The sequence below is a fragment of the Acanthaster planci genome, linkage group LG12 (assembly GCF_054643075.1).
Source record: "Acanthaster planci isolate LZ-2023a linkage group LG12, COTS_SCS, whole genome shotgun sequence".
Classification (NCBI taxonomy): domain Eukaryota; kingdom Metazoa; phylum Echinodermata; class Asteroidea; order Valvatida; family Acanthasteridae; genus Acanthaster; species Acanthaster planci.
In genome coordinates, this window is record NC_141788.1 from 13257733 (window position 1) to 13274464 (window position 16732).

At 39.4% G+C, this 16732-nt stretch overlaps 1 protein-coding gene across 1 annotated transcript; it reads right to left on the reverse strand.

Annotated features, from left to right (window-relative positions):
- Window positions 1-2960: 2960 nt before the first annotated feature.
- LOC110989970 (thyrotropin-releasing hormone receptor-like) lies at window positions 2961-6008 on the reverse strand. The gene has a single exon (XM_022254688.2). The coding sequence runs from the start codon at window positions 4988-4990 to the stop codon at window positions 3560-3562; it is 1431 nt and encodes a 476-aa protein (XP_022110380.2). The 5' UTR covers window positions 4991-6008; the 3' UTR covers window positions 2961-3559.
- Between the last annotated feature and the right edge of the window lie 10724 nt (window positions 6009-16732).

Consider the following 16732-nt stretch of genomic DNA (forward strand, 5'->3'; position numbering starts at 1 on the left):
CTTTTTTAGGTTCAAATAAAAGAGCAACTAAATTTACCTGTTTTGTTTTTTGTGTCTTATTTATTTATTTATCTTTTTTTAATTAATTATTTTTAAAATTTTTGTTAAACGTGGGAAGTAGGCAGGAACAATCGACAATAGCCTAACTAATTTTGCTGGGTTTTAGTTTGGGCTCTGCCAAAACTCGTCACGGACTTAATATGAAAGAAACGTGCATACGTTTATTTCATATAAAGTCCATGACGTATCCGTGAATTTAATTACCGAAGCGTTTACATAAGTAAGAATACACCGAAACTGACGAATGCAATGAAAAGGAAACTCCTTGCCGCAGATATATTGTATTCCATCTTACAATCAACAACGCCCAACAATATTGTCACGCCCCTAGAGTTGTCCTACCCTTAGGGACAGACCTTTGGTAGCTGAGACAGGAATATATACACACCTGTTGCTGGAAATTTGTTTTGCTTGTACAATATTTACATTTATTTTGTAAAAGAACACAAAATAAGGATAATTTCTGACATTAACATTGTTTTTAATTACAATATAAATGAGGTGATGAGCGCCTCAATGTCCCGCCACCATGTTGCTTCTGTTTCTTGCGTTGTAGTCGGCTTCTGTGGCCTGTGGCTGACTCGGCAAGTTTCTGCGTCCCGCCGCCGCGGTCCAACCCTTCTGTCACAACCGGTCAACCGACTCCCTCATTCTTCCTCTCAACGTAAAACCAGGAACTGGGCGTTTCGTGGCTTTCCGTTTCTCAGAACAGTCTGAACGTACATGTAGTTTATTCTACTTCCATAATTAGAAGTCACTCATCTCAAGACTAACTCGACTCACGACTACAAGTCATCGAGGCTGGCCGCTGCCCTCTCCTCGGAATCAAGCGATGAACTGATCACATCAAACCATATCTTTTCTTTGCCACGCCTTATTCTAAAGAACTCAAAATGTTTTGTGTAGTATACCCTTCATAAATATTCATTACTAAAATTAATGTAAAGTGGCTACATCTACCAATAGCAACTCAACTGGCACTCCGCCCATCATTCTGGTAAGGTTGACTGAATTCAGGAATGTTTGGGTGTGGCGACTCAGGAAAATAAAATCTTGTTTCACCACTAAATAACACGTTTATCTTTTCAACACTTAGGGCCAAGATTATACGGTATTAATATAAGAGTAATTCCGATTTAATATCACTCTTTGACAGATATGATAGACCGACAGTCACTATCAGATCAGAATTCAGATAACGGAGAACCTTGTAAAATGAGCTCATCAGTGTCCGTCGTGCAATGAGGTACAATGCCATTGCGAAACAGCGACAACAATCATTATACAATAATGAGATCTCAGGCTCTTAGCCATTTTATAACCCATTTATTGCTCCCAATTTTCCTTGATCGTTCCAATTTTACTTACAAACTCCAAGCTGTTAAAATCTGCCACTGACTCAATCACCCACCCTTTCGTTGGTTTCACTACTGCATGAAAATGCTGGAGTGAACAGATTTTTACACAGATCATGGCCTGTAAGCCCGAGCAAGCCAACTACAAGACGATGTGGACGCTCACCAGATACCTGAATTATTCAGCAAGGACGTGTGTGTCGATTTTAGGCCTACCTGTTTTCATGGTAAATTTGATTTCAATTTTCTTGGTGGTGTTTATACCCTGCACGTGTTTTGGTTTTCCAAACCATGACCGGGGTTATGTGTACATTCTTTTATATTTAATGAAGAATGAGTGATAAAAAGGAATTTTATTTAACATTTTCACCACCAGGGCTCATTTGGTCGGTGGTTGAGTTTGTTCTACTTGACAGCATTTTTGTCTCGCGTAGTCTGTAAGGCTGGTATTGGAAAAGTAAAACGTAAAAACATTACTTCCAGTGAATTGCTCATTATTTTTGTGTTGATTATTTTTTCTCAATAAAACGTGATTTTAAATGAACTTTCTTCTCTTCTTTCATTCAGTTAAAGAAAAGAGAGGCAATTATTTTTGTTAACATTAGAGAACTGTGCAGTGTTATTTGTTTGACGGTATTATGACGAAAATGGAAATATTGCTTGAACATAATGGGACGCTGTTGCTGTCTTCAGTAGCCCTTTACGTCATCGGTTTCGTTAATTTCATATTTTTGTTCAACAGTTTTGCCGTTACATTTGACGATTTAACCATTCATCAGTTTGGCAATTTTTACATTCGATTCGCTAATTTCATCTTTCAACCCGTCACTTTACCATTCCACAGTGCAACGTAACCACTGAATGTGACAATTTTACCTTTCAATTCAATCTCGCCATTCGATTCTGCTTTGCGCCAGTTTGTGAATGAACTATTTGCGGCGATGTCGCTATTACATTTTTCTGTTGCACCATACCGTTCCACAAATTTATGCAATAGTCACCTATTTATCTCTCCACCCTGCAAATTCATTATTTCATCTGCCTAAATCGCCCGAATATTTTGCAAAAAAAGTTGTATCTTTCGGCAAAAACATCATTTCACTTCTTGATTTTTTGGGAGGATTGCCCTCTTTTTTTATTACGCAATCTCTTCAGGCTTTTCTCACGGTTGAGGCTACATTTTGGGCTTTACGTTTCACGCTTTTAGAAGTATGGGGAATTAAACAGTCAAATTTTCGTTATTATTATTTTGCTGGGGAGCATATGCCTCTGTTCCCCACCCCCGATATCCACCCTTTGCTATAGGGAAGTTGCCAGTGATTAGAATGTTAGAATACATAAAACTGCGAATTATTTCGCAAACAAAGATAAAACGCTGCAAATTCGAAATGCAAAGTATGCACAAAATTAAAGTTCTCTGGAAAAATTTAGGTAAAAATAAATTAAGTAAACAAAATAACGCCTGGGATTCAGTGTTCAGGAATGGTAATAGAATCTCATCCAAAACTCTGTTGAGGCGCGAGATCACATTACACAACTCCTAAAACTGATCACGTGGCCCATTTAACAGGGTATTTTATTGTAGTCACACTGGAATGCTTGGTAGCTCATAACCTCGCATCCCTGTTCTAGGGAACGGATGACAAACATTTTCTATAACGCGATAGTTGGAAGAAAAGACAAAAATTGTGGGAACTTACCGCTTAGCTGTAAGGAATGCAGAGCCCCGATTTCACTCCGAAATGTGTATACCCTGGCTCCTTATTGAAATCTAGTTAGAGATAACCCTTTCAAGAATTCTTTATCAACACCATTTTGAAAGGAGATATAGGTGGGAGTAAACACTGAAATATGCTTGATCAAATAAAGGATTGGATTTTAATGCAAAAAAGTTAACATAAACATTGATAAATTAGTCAGGTGGTGGACCAATAATAAACTGACCCCACATACTTGATTGAATGAATAAAGTTAATTATTCATCAAATGACAGGTATGACATTGCGAGAAAAAGGTACTGATTTTTCTCTTTTTTTATTTTGACAAATGGTTTTTCCAGTGGAGATTACAGGGGATCAGTTTGGAACATCAGAATCTACTTTACTTCTGTCCGATGTCCACTGCTTTTGGCATTGCCCGGATCGTTACGCTTCCGCAATGCTGCCGTCATCAGGGTGCGGATCAAAGGAATTCTTCTTACTCTGGTCGTCAACGACATTGTCTAACTCCTCGCCCGATGGGCCGATACTGGTCTTCAGCACTTCGTTCTCGGTAGGTGATACCTGAAAACCGTTGTTATCAACGCCAATATTAACCTCGATCTGATGGAAAACCAGATTGTTACCTTCTTTGGTTTGTGGTATCACTGTTGGATGTTCACCCTGTGTTTGTTGGACTGCTAGTGGGTTGTGGTTGTTACGAGATGGCAACGATTGGTTTGATAGAGAGATGCCAGCGTTACCGTGAGCAGCTTCATCGGGCTTGTTGGCTGTAGATGCCTTTATCTTGGATTGGCTTGATGAACAGCTGAATGCCTGTTTAAAAGCGGCGCGGTAGTGTGGGCTTGATGCATTGTAGATCAGAGGGTTGACAGCAGAGTTGACGAAGACAGCAATGCGACCAATGTCGATGACAGTGGCCCAGCGGTCGTAAGTGTCATTGATGGAGACACCGGTGACGAACGATATCATGTAGGCGACAGTGACGAACTGATTGGTGGCTTGACAGAGAAAGAAAACTATGCCATTAATGATAAGCATCTTGGCCACTTGGTTGCGTACTTTGAGAGCCTGCTGGGGTAGACGCTGTTGACCATCTGCCTTACAGATTGATCGTGAACTAAGTATTTTTACGATGTTAATGTACATGAAGATGTTGCAGGGCAGCGCAATGAGGAAGGGAAACAAGGTCGTGAATTCACCTACCACTAACCACCAGGGTATCACTGGCCGACAGAAACCCAGCATCTGAGGTAATTCTTCATACTTCTCCCCTTCAGGCCAAATGATACAAGACATGTACAACTGGCCGTATTTTGGCATGGCTATAGCCGTCAGAATGGCCGGTACCATCCATGATGTCAACACTAACCGCTTAGCTCTGGTTTTGGTGTTCATAGCTCGGTGTTGGATGGGCTTACATATGGCATAGTATCGCTCCAATGAAACCACAGTCACACAGCAGATGGAGGTGAAATAAGTGATATGGGGCACAAAGAACACCCCTACGCAGCTGAAGATTCTTGCAACGTTGTAATCACTGCGGACAGGACCAGCCCCCAAGTAGATGACATACATAAAGACGGTGACCACCAAGAATAGGATATCAGCAACGGCTAAATTAGCCAGGAAGAAATTAGTGACGGTACGCATATGTGGGATCTTGTAGACCACGAAGAGGAACGCCAAGTTGCCTGGTAACCCAAAAGCTAACACCGCTAGCATGCCTATGATGATACCAAGCTGTTCGGTGATAGCGACCACATACTCTGCTGCATCAGCAGGCACAGTTAAGTTCAGAATATGTTCAAACTCACAATCAACGATGTCCATATCATCCCTTTCAGTGAACTCCATTGCTTAGGAAAGGGAAAACACAATATCACAAGATGTACGTCAACTTGCAGCAATTTCTTGGCTGAAAGGGATATTTTGTTGAACGAAGCAGTGACTACGGATACTTGGTACGTACACAATCTGCATAGGTCTAATTTGAAACTTTTGGCAACTTGAGCTTTCAAGTCTGAGAAAAGGCGAGCGTCACCAGGCTGCTTGTGGCAGAGTCAATGCAACGCCTTGCTATAAATCCTCCTTGCCGACGTCGGGCGTTATCATAGCAACCGATGTTCCATGGATCATCGTCACTATTTCGTCGCCACGAATTCACTTAAAATCGTCAAACTAGCATTATTTATTCTATGTTCCCTGGCTGCTGAGTATCGTACAACATGCTAACAAAATGAGCTTTGCCACAATAGCCGTCAACTTCTACACATTTCAGTGGGATGGACGGGGAGCTGAGTGTTGTAGTCCAAAATGTGCTTCCGTTCGTACTCTGGTGTTATAATGGAAGTAGGTACCATGGAAGAGTTACTTATCGACCAGTCCTATGTAATAAATGGTTTAAGACACAGGCTTGCAAAAAAAAATTATTTATTTTGTTTCTAGCTAATGGATTGACAGTTGCTTCTTTGAATTCCTTAATTTCAGTCGCTGCACAAATATTTGTCAGTACCACTGATGTGCGACATCCAACGGTGAAGATAGCATGCGTTTTTGTCGACTGGTCATGTGACTCGTTCCTGGCCAATAAAATACATTATTCAAGAAAGAGGTATATGTAAGTCGACACCTTTGTTGTTGCTTAGGCCTGCGGTATTTTAAGACTGATGAGCTAATGACCATTTTGAAACAATTCGAAAAGTGGAGCGATATGATGAGAATTCTTTGCAGCTTGGTTCATTTTTTTCGAGTCCTACTAACTTCTACGAAAAAAACACAAAAATAGTGCAAAGACATGAGCGTCGCCAGAAGGTTGGCCTCCCCAATTCTGTCGGAAAAATGGAAAAAGCCATTTCAAAAACCAAATAAAGAGAAAAGAGAGAAAAGATTTAAGGGGATGAAACTTGAAAAATTATCAATTTCCTTGAAAATGTCCCAAATTTTACCGTGTCCCTAAGTTGTTGGTCTGAAGACTAACAACTCATAATGTCAAACATAATTGTCAAACCAACGCGTCCCCTGTGGGCTGTTTTGAGGCATCATCCTATATATCTATCACATGCCATTCTAAAGGAGAATTTTTTTTAATCTCTCTTTAGGAGAGATACAGGCTAGGGTGCTGGGGCGTGAATTTTCCTCGATGCTGTATTGCACATACTGTGACTCTTGCTTTGTCACTAAGCTGTGGTGTTCCATATGTGCCATCCGGCGTCGCATTTTTCAACCGGCGTCGCATTTTTCAACTGGCGTCGCTTTTTTCCACGGGCGTCGCATTTTTCAACCGCCGTCGCAATTTTCAACCGGCGTCACCTTTCAATGTGAATAAGCCATTAATCATCAGTGGTCAACCTTGGTTCAGCCGGACCTGAAGTTGTTGACGTGGATGCTAAAAGTGTGCGTACATATTTTTAATGATTATGGAAACGGCTAAATTAGCATGTATGCGTCGATTAACTGTATGTAAATAAATTAACAGCCCTTTAATGAACCCGATTACTCGTGGAAATTCACCTCGCTCAATTTGGTTTCTTACTTCTGCAAGCTTTTTGAGTGAAAAAATGTCCCCGTACTGATTACTAGTTGCCACAAAAATCGAACCCAGTATGGTAGGCCCATTGTTCACTCTGGTTGTTATGGTATTTGCCATATTGCAGACATGCTTCCCGAGGGAGTGTTTATCGCAGTACGGTCTGCCATTCAAAATGTAACTACTCTTGGCGAAGAAATGTCACGCATCATAACTTTGAGAAATTTTACGTTTTCTTGGTTGAAAAAAGTTGTCAGCAATACAAAATCACGCACAGTTTTCCGAAAATTTTTCGAACCATGAAAATCTGTCCAGGGAAGCCAAGACTGATCTTATTTTTTCATTACAGTAGTAGAAAGGTATTTCACAAATTGGAAGTTGTTCATGCAATGGTCTGTGGTTCAGGCATTCCCCCGGTGGAGGCCGTCTGGTCATGGGCTGGAGATCATTTATCTTTCTTTGTTAGGGGAGGGGCTTGTGTTTATTACTCAACGAAATGACTTCCCAAGGTCTTGAGGACTGCATGTGAATTTAGGTTTGAAAAGTGTCACTGTTTGAAAAGGCTGTTTCGTCGTAGCTGCTGCTTCTTGATTGACCCTGGGGTGACACGTACATGTACATACGTTTCTGTCTAATTTTCTTTTTTTCTGTGACAAATGTTGCCGTACGTGTGAGAATCTCCACAACAGATAACTTCATTCTTTATTAGACTAGTTTTCGAGTGTTTTATAACAGCTGGCGGTACCAATGATGGACGAGATACTGGCCTCCATAGGTCTTTCCGATAAAGTAATGAAAAATGCGACGCCCAGTCGAAAAATGCGACGCCGGTTGAAAAATGCAACGCCGGATGGCACATATGCAACACCATACTATGTAAGTTGATTTCCATCACCCCTCCCCCCAAGGAAAACCGCCCCGAATAATCCATGATTAGTGCTGGATTTCTGAGTGCTGAAATTGCTTCAAGAAATTCTCAGGGACAGACTTCAGAGTGTTTTCACTTACATGTAAAAACGCATACAGAAAGTGCTTGCAAGTGTGCAGCTTATGAATTATCAATAGACTTATATACCACATTTGGCAACACCATGTTCCTAGATCCTATCTTTTATGATGATTAAATATTACGATCCTGTTTTTTATAACTATTAGTTGGCTAAAGATAATCCATATTGAAACTTAAAACTGTCAAACTAAAATCTTGCACATTTGGTGTTCAGCAAGCCCATAAAATAGAGATAGCCTGCTTGTCCCACCCATGCTTCAAAACTTGAGAGACATAGTCGCTCGATGTTTGCAATGAAATACAGAGTGTAAAACGGAGCAAAGTGTTTGAGTTGGCCGATGAAGAAATGTATACTTCTAACAGTAATATGTAACTATTCAAAAATAATGAAATAAAATTATGTTCATTATAAATCAAGTCTATCATAAGGACATAAACTTAGCAGAACGATGACTATTCTCACGGGAAATCTAAATTTATGTAACACTAAAAAAATCATTCGCCTGCTGCTCCTTCTCCTTTATGTGATACACTTTCAAAAATTACAGGTTACTTTTCCAATGTCAACGTGGTTTATGGAAAGCGATGTAAATGTTTGAATGTCATTTTTTTAAGTTATGCCCTTTGTCATTCTATCAGAGTCTCTGTTTTTGTATCTTGAGCCTTCTTTATTTGGTTTTTATTCATTTCAAAGAGCTCCCAAAATCTTGTCTAACCTCCCCCCAGAAAAAAAAAAAAAACGAACAGAGACAGGGAAGTAGCAAAGTTAAAAGATGGCGTCACGTGCGAAGGGTCTAACCTCCTCCCCCAAATTGGCTGTTGAACCGCGCCTGCATGAAGCATGAAGCAAAGAACTTGGGGAGACCACTTTGAGCTAGTTCTCTAAACAGATCAGATTATTACAATGATTTTAAAAATTTCGGACAAAAAGCTCTAATCCCAACCACAACGATAAGTGATAGGCATTGTACCTCAGAACTAACTACAAGACCTACGTTTGAAAAAGTTCCAGAAAGCTGTACTTTCATTTCTAAATTTTATTTTCGTAACTCTGCTGTCTGAAAACAGATGAATTACTGCTCAATATTTTAATTGTTTTTATGAGACTAGCTTAGTTTTATACATAAGTCAGCTTCCGATTTTTCGCAAAATGTTCCGATTAATTCAGAGAATCTTTAGGTACCGGTGCAATCTGGTAGCCACCACGGCAGATGTCCGATTTGTCCGAATTGTTTCAACCCTTTCTTGTTAATTTTGATATAGTAACCCAAACAGTTAGACTCAGTCAATAGCGTCTACCCATGCAGGCTAGTGGGGGATAGAAAAGTTAAAATAAACTAAAAGTATGAACTTCTGTGTTTTCCACCACCAAAAAAAAGTAGAAAATGATCAGTGTCGTATCCAGTGGGGGGGGGGGTTCTGGCCCCCGACGTTTTTTTTTACTTTTATTTTTATTTGTATTTATTTCTCAAATTTTTATTATGATATTTATGTATCAAATATTAGCACCAAAACCCTAAGAAAACAACATCATGAAGCAAAATCTAGGTTTTTCGGACCGTGAGTAAGGCTTTTGATATTTTTTCTCCCCCAACATCATGTAAAATAAGCCCAAAGCCGCATTTGCTTGTTAATTTGCCTCCCCTGACACCAAAAGCTAGATACCCTACTGGAAATGACCAAGGACACATTCTGTCATTCACTTGGTCAAACAGGGGAATATTATATATACCCTCTCCCTGGATTTGCGCCCACAATGAAACGACTATCCACAATCTGACAGGCAGAGTGCTTTGATTTTGATTTGAAATCAAAACTTCTTGAGCTCACGATTCACTTTCATATTAAAGTCTGTGATTTATTCAGACTTAACACAGTTTAATTTGACACAAGAACGATGAAGGCAGCATTAAATGAAACAGATATTTAACATTTTAACAACTAACTCCACATAAAAATTTGGTGTATTTTCCCACTGCTTTGTTCAGATCTAACCCCCGTTGTTTGGTTGAAGTGTCTACTTCCATATTTGTTTATCATTGACATGTTAATTTTCACGGAGAGAAAGAGGAAACGAAGATTATGACCTCGTTGTTGAAGTGACGGAGCAAATTTTAAATTTTGGAACAACTGGCCATGTCTCTCTGTACTGACGTGTACGCCGGGAGGTCTCTGACGAATGCAAGGTCATAAGTTGTTGCAAATAATTCACGAGCATTGCAAGGACAGAGGACCCAAGCCTGCCCCATGGGCCCGAGTAATCTGTTACAAGAATGATACAGCTCAGGTTATTGCAAACTTAGTAGAGTTGCAGATCCCTATATTGATCCACGAGAAATAGGAAATGACTAGCCAGATTACGATAGTTCTGTCCGGCACAGTACGAAGACAAACGACCTCCACTCCCGCTAGAAGGGAATGGAAATATTCCAAAGTATCATTTTCGCAGAGAAAATGATATTTGTTGATCAGATTGTCAGGGACATAATAAGGAAAGATCCTTGATTATCACAGGTGATGACTTGGTATCATACAGAATCTCCTTATTTCCTGTTTACTCCATCGCTACAGCTCTCGCTTTCTTGAAACTAATCCGACGGACTATAGCATTGCCAATGTATGCAAGTGACAGAAATATTTTTGACAACTGACTGTTGGAATCCATCGAGTTGGCGTCTTGGTCACCGTAAGCCTGGGTACAGATATAGGATTTTCTTCCGGGGGGACCACTTTTACCAGAGGGCTAAACAATTAACGGCTAAAAGGTGGGCGTCCAGTTTAAGGTGTTATTTTCAAACAAATTGGTGTTATTCATCCTCTTTCATCCTTTATATTTTTCCTTTTTTCAGGGCCAACCCCCCAACCCCCATCGGATTACTAAGACTTCCAACGAATTCATTAGAAAAAAGTACTTAATGTGAGTCGGAATTTCAATCTCATGAGTCCGTCAGTCCACTTTTCATATTTTGCAGTTGTCGCCAAGCAAATTTCCATCAACTCCCCCCTTGCAGGAAAATCAAGGCTGTAGAATCCATGATTAGTGCTGGATTTCTGAGTACTGAAATTGCTTCAAGAAATTCTCAGGGACGGACTTGAGAGTTTTTCCACTTACATGTAAAAACGCATGCATCAACCGCTTGCAAACATGTAGCCTATATGAATTATCAGTTAACTTATTTACCACATTCGGCAACACCACTTCGATTTCTAGATCCTGTCTTTTATAATTATTCATTACTATGATCCTGTCTCTCATAACTAATCGTTTGCTCAAGATAATCCATATTTAAACTGAAAACATTTTTTCACATTTGGCGTTTAACTAGCCCATTAAATATAGATAGCTTTATGTCCCATGCTTGGAAACTTGAAAGACACAGTTACTCGATCTTTGGAATGAAGTAAAGAGTGTACGGAGGAATTAAATGTTTGAGTTGCCCGATAAGGAAATGGTGCATACTTCTTACAGTAATATCTAATTGTTCAAAAACAATGTAAACATTGTAAATCAGGTCTATCATAAAGACATAAGCTTAGCAGAACGATGACTATTCTTAAATCTAGATTTATGTTAAACTAAGAAATAAGAATTCATTTTCCCGCAGTTCTTTTCCCCTTGTGTGACACACTTTCAAAGTAATGGGTTACTTTTCCCATGTCAAAGTGGTTATGGAAAGCAATGTAAATATGTTGGATATTAATTCATTTAAAAGTGAAAAAGTATGCCCTATGTCATTCTGTCAGAGTCTTTGTTTTGTATCTTGAGCCTTCTTAAAATCTCTATAGAGGTTTAAACAGGTCGTCCCAGTCGGCTGGCATGCATATTCTTTTCGCAAAATTAAACATCGAACCAAAAGACTAAAGGTTGGCAGGGAATTATACTGTGGACTGGAAGGTTTCGGAAATTTTGTTATGGCCTCTAACACAAGTGTCAAGACGCAGGGTTTTTTGAAGGGGGGGGGCCGGGGGATCTGGCCACCAACAATTTGTCAAGCCCTCCCCGGAAAAAAAACACCCAACAGAGCAGTAGCAAAAGTTAAAAGGCGACGTCGCCGGCAAAGGGTTTAGCCCCCCCAGGCTCTAGAACCACAAATGAAAGTGTCAAGATATTGTAAACGTTCGACATCTGTTTCAAAAAACTACCACTTTATATAACGATGGACGGATCCACCTTTGATGCTGTTTATAACACACTTTAATATGAAGCCAAGAACTTGGGGAGACCACTTCGAGCTGGTTCTCTGAATGGTCATGTTGTTAAAGTGCTTTTTAATAATCCCAGGTAACAGACATCGCACCCTAGAACTCACTATATGCCCCATGTGTGAAAAAGTTTCGAAAAACTGTTCTTTCATTTCCAAATGTTCTTTTCGTAACTGTACTGTCTTAAAGCATTTACGGTACAAGCGGAGTTGGCAAGCCGACTCTATAAGTTTCCAGACCAAAATATTCCGATTAATTCGGAGAATCTTCAGGTATGATCCGATGGCTGGAACAGCAAATTTCTGAAATTGGTGTTCAGCACCTGAACAGTTATCAAGACAGTCAACCCATGCAGGGTAGAGTGGGTGATAGAGATGCCTGTTCTCTATTTTGACTGTTGAAAAGTTCAAAAGTACCTAAAAGTGCGAACTTTTGTGCTTTCAACACCCAAAAAGCAGGAAATTACCAAGGACTCGTCCTGTAATTCACATTGTCAAACAGGGGAATATTACATACCTTTCACTCCCTGGATTTGCGCATACGATACAGTACATGAATAAAACGGCCATCCACAATCTGACAGGCAGAGTGCTTTGATTTTGATTTGCAATCGAAGCTTCTTGAGCTCACGATTCACTTTCATATTAAAGTCTGTGATTCGTCAAGACTTGACACAGTTTAATTTCACACAAGAACGATGAAGGCAACATTAAATGAAACAGATAAATTTTAACAACTTACTCCGCATTAAAAAATTGCAGCATTTTCCCACTGCTTTGTTAAGAACCAATCCCCGTCGTATGGTTAAAGTGTCTACTGCTATTTTTGTTTATCCCTGACATGTTCAATTTTATTGGAAAGATGAATTGAAGATGATGACTTCCTTGTTAGAGTTACGGAGAAAACTCTACAATTTTGCAACAACTGGCCATGTTTTTCTGTACTGACGTGTGGGCCTGCGCCGGGAGGTCTCTGACGAATGCGAGGTTGTAAGTTGTTACAAATAATTCACGAGCATTGCAAGGACAGAAGATCAAGCCTGCCCCAAGGTCCTGTGTAGTCGTTACTTGGAAGTTGGAAGCAATGATACAGCCCAGGTTATTGCAAGACAAGCAGAGTTGCAGATCCCCTATTGATCTACAGGATATGGGAATTGACGAGCCAGGATTCTACATTTACGGTAGCTCTCTCCGGCACAGTATGAAGACAAATGACCTGAACTGTCCACCCCCGTATATTCCAAGGTGTCATCTTTAGCAGACTGTTGTTGATCAGATTGCAAATTCAAAGGACACTAAGCTTAAGGACAGATCCTTGATTTGGTATCACAGATGATGACTTGATATCAGACAAATTCTCCTTATTTAGTGTTTACTCCATCGCTACAGCTCTCGCTGACGTGAAACTAATCTGATGGACTATAGCATTGTCAATGTATGCACGTGAAAGAAATATTTTGACAGCTGACTACTTACTGGCATCCATTCCTTGTGACGAGTCGGCATCTGGTCATCGTATGCATGGGTGTATCCAGGGCTGGGGGGGGGGGCAAAAATTCTTATCGGGGAATCTCTAGGGGGCTAAATTAACGGCTGGGGGGTCAATTGAAAGGTCTTACTTTCAAGCAAATCGGCGTTTTGCATAGCATTTCATCCTTTAGAGTTTTCGTTTTGTTCCTGGGAAGGGGCAAGCGCCCTGGCTCCCTCACAACGCCAAGACTTCCAACCAATCCATCGGAAAAATTGTGAGTCGGAATTTCTATCTCATGAGTCTGTCAGTGACTTTTCACATCATGAAGTCGACCGTTATATCCTCACTACGATCATTTTGACTTCATAAAGACCGCGTCCAAATAACATGATTAGGCCTACTTAGTACTACTGCAAATTACACGCGCGGAAGCGACTGTTCTGATTTCTTGTGAAACCGTGTTACAAACTTTGTAAACTAAATAAAACACCAAATGTTTTCGAACCTTTCGTCCAATCTGCCTCTTCCATTTTTGGTACGGGAAGAGTGGGAACACTAATTACTGCTGGAAATTTACAAAAGAATGGCGGCCATCTTAAAACATAAAAATAACAAAAATAAAACGCCCGACTCCTGTTTTTTTTTTCTAAGAACCCGGAACCTGAACACATTAAGTTTTCTTCAGTTCGTTAGCATAAACCAAAACAGGTGCGGTAAGATAAGTATACTTCTTTACACTTAATAAGACATAAACGGATAAATAAAAATAAGGTTTGAAAAATCGGAAAACTTGATAAATATAGATTAATAAATGAACCGTAGGATGAAAAACGCAGAATGCATAAACCATTACTTTTAAAGCATCTAAGGTATTGTCGTCAATTATAGCATCACTTTCAGATAGCGTCCCGTCCGTAAACCTCCCGTTTCGAAGATCTGTTAGCCGGAAAAATTCTGATCCCTAACAATACGTTGGTGATGGTTTCTCTCCGGACCCCGAGGGAAGGGGGTCAATCCCCACTCTGACAAAAAAAACACGAGATAGCAATTTTAGCACTACTAAAAAAGATGGCATCCTTGAGGGTTATTTGTCACTTACATCAGTAACGATGTAATGAACAACCTGTGTTGACCTGTACGCAACAAAATTGCTAGACCCGTCCTTGCTTTCTTCTCCGTGTCTAGCGATTCCCAAGTGCAGCTCTCCGTAAGGGCCACAACACCTCTACCTGTTTCAAAAAGAGCCCTTTTTGGAGAAATGAGAGAAAATGCGACTTTTTGGCTCCTACAAAACAAGTGGCGGCCCCAAAAATTTGGTCATGGATCAGCCCTTGGATATAGAGTGAGTCGACGGGCATTTCATTTAGCAGCAAGAATAGCACAAAATGGACCTGCTCTCTGATTGAATAGGGCTGCATTGGGGTGAGTGCCCTTAACATCTACCTTTCTGGGCCGAAAGGAGGAAACAGTAAACTTAAAGCTATCCTAAATTACATGCGTACTGACGTGTGTCATTTAACATGGTACGTGTCATCACACTTGTACATGTACAGTGGCTGAAATTATGTAATTATGTACATGTGTACATGTACAGGTACTTGGAACATAATTCGTACACGACTGATGAACCTCCGCCAGGAGAAGATTGGCAGTGTCCCTAAACAAACCTTTGACCACCTCTTTAAAACGAAGTCGTCAAAGAGAAATGTGGAATGTTTATCTGTTACTTTGTTGTTGTAATTCATTATTAGGAAGAGACGCTCTGTTTTCAGAAGTTGGTTATACGTGTACTGTATATTAGTAGTAACAGGTATGTGGTCGGTCACAGCCATTACATAATTGTTATCAGAACATATCACACTCTTCAAATGCATTGTGAATGCACAAAACATCTGGAAAGATGGGCTGAACTCTGAAGCATCCAACGACGAGACCGTTCACCCATATTCATTGGAATTGCGTGTTATTCGGACTATTACATGCTGTAGATCTAATCCCTCCAAACCCCTCCCTTCAAAGGTAATGTGTGTGGTTAACATCTTCGGAGCCACTTATATCGAGACCAAAATAATAAGACCTCACATTCAAGAGTTAAAATGCTGCTTGATGATTCTTATCACAGTTTATGGAAAGCTTTAGAACTGACTCTTTAATTTTCGTCCTAATATAGACATTTTGTGGAAATCTAATCCTCCTGAGAATCTTTAGGACAAAATAAGAAAACACTGAGGTTGCAGACTCTATTAGGAAGTGGAACTTCTTTAGGGATAAGGATTTTATTGATATGGGTTTCAAATTATGTGATTTCTCATTTTCTGAAATTCTTTGGCTTAGTAAACATATTCGTTCTAAATCAAAGCCATACTTCCCACAGTGGTATGAGAAAGGTATAATTTGTGTAAAGGAGTTTCTAAATGAACCTAAACCTTGTGTTCTTTTATTTGAAGAACTCATAATCGAATGACATTTCCTTTAAAGACGGAAGTATAACACCTTACTTAATTGTATTCCTCATGATTGTTTTTTGATAAGGAAATGAAGGGTGATGATATAGTGACTGGGTTAAAAAATAACCTTCTCATGTCCTGAGAATATCTCTGAGTATACTTACAATATGATTGATAAAGTCACCCCCGAAAAACAAACAAATTTTTTGAATAGTACTTTAAATATAAACTTTAAAGATGAACATTTTGAGCTGATTCATACACATAATTTTAAATATACAATTGAAACCAAATCAAGAACTTTTTATTTTAGGATGTTTTCATGGGGCTGTTGCCTTTAATAACTTTCTTTTTAAATTGGAAGAAAAGATTCTCCTAACTCTGCTTTTTGTGACAAATGTCCCAAAACTTCGATCCATTTTTGAGTGTGATCATGTTTCACTCATCTTGTCAGACCTCATGTCTTTTATCAATCAAAATCTCAAAGACCCTCTTCAGTTTAGGAAATTCGAATTCTTTTTTGGTGTTCCCCATAATAAATGTTTTTCTTTGTACCAAGTGTTATTATATACATGTAAATTCCAGATTCAATTTCCTTGCTTTTGGGGGTTAAGATTATTTTACAAAATCGGTATAACAGAGTAGAAGATTGCTATGAAAACTCAAATCCTTAGTCTTCATTATAAAAAAATGGAAATTTTAATTCTAATTCCGTAGACCCTATGCCATCATTTCACATGTACAGTGCCCATTTTTCTACATCTATCTCTTCATGGTCCCCTCTTCTACACTTTCTAATTATCTATGGTTTTTCCAATTTCTTTAATTTTGTATTATTCGTGCTTTTACTTTCTGATGTATGCTTGTTTTGTTTTTTTTATCAATAAAACAAAGAAAGGAAAAAAAGACACCACATTCAAAAACGCAAGCAGCAAAGACGC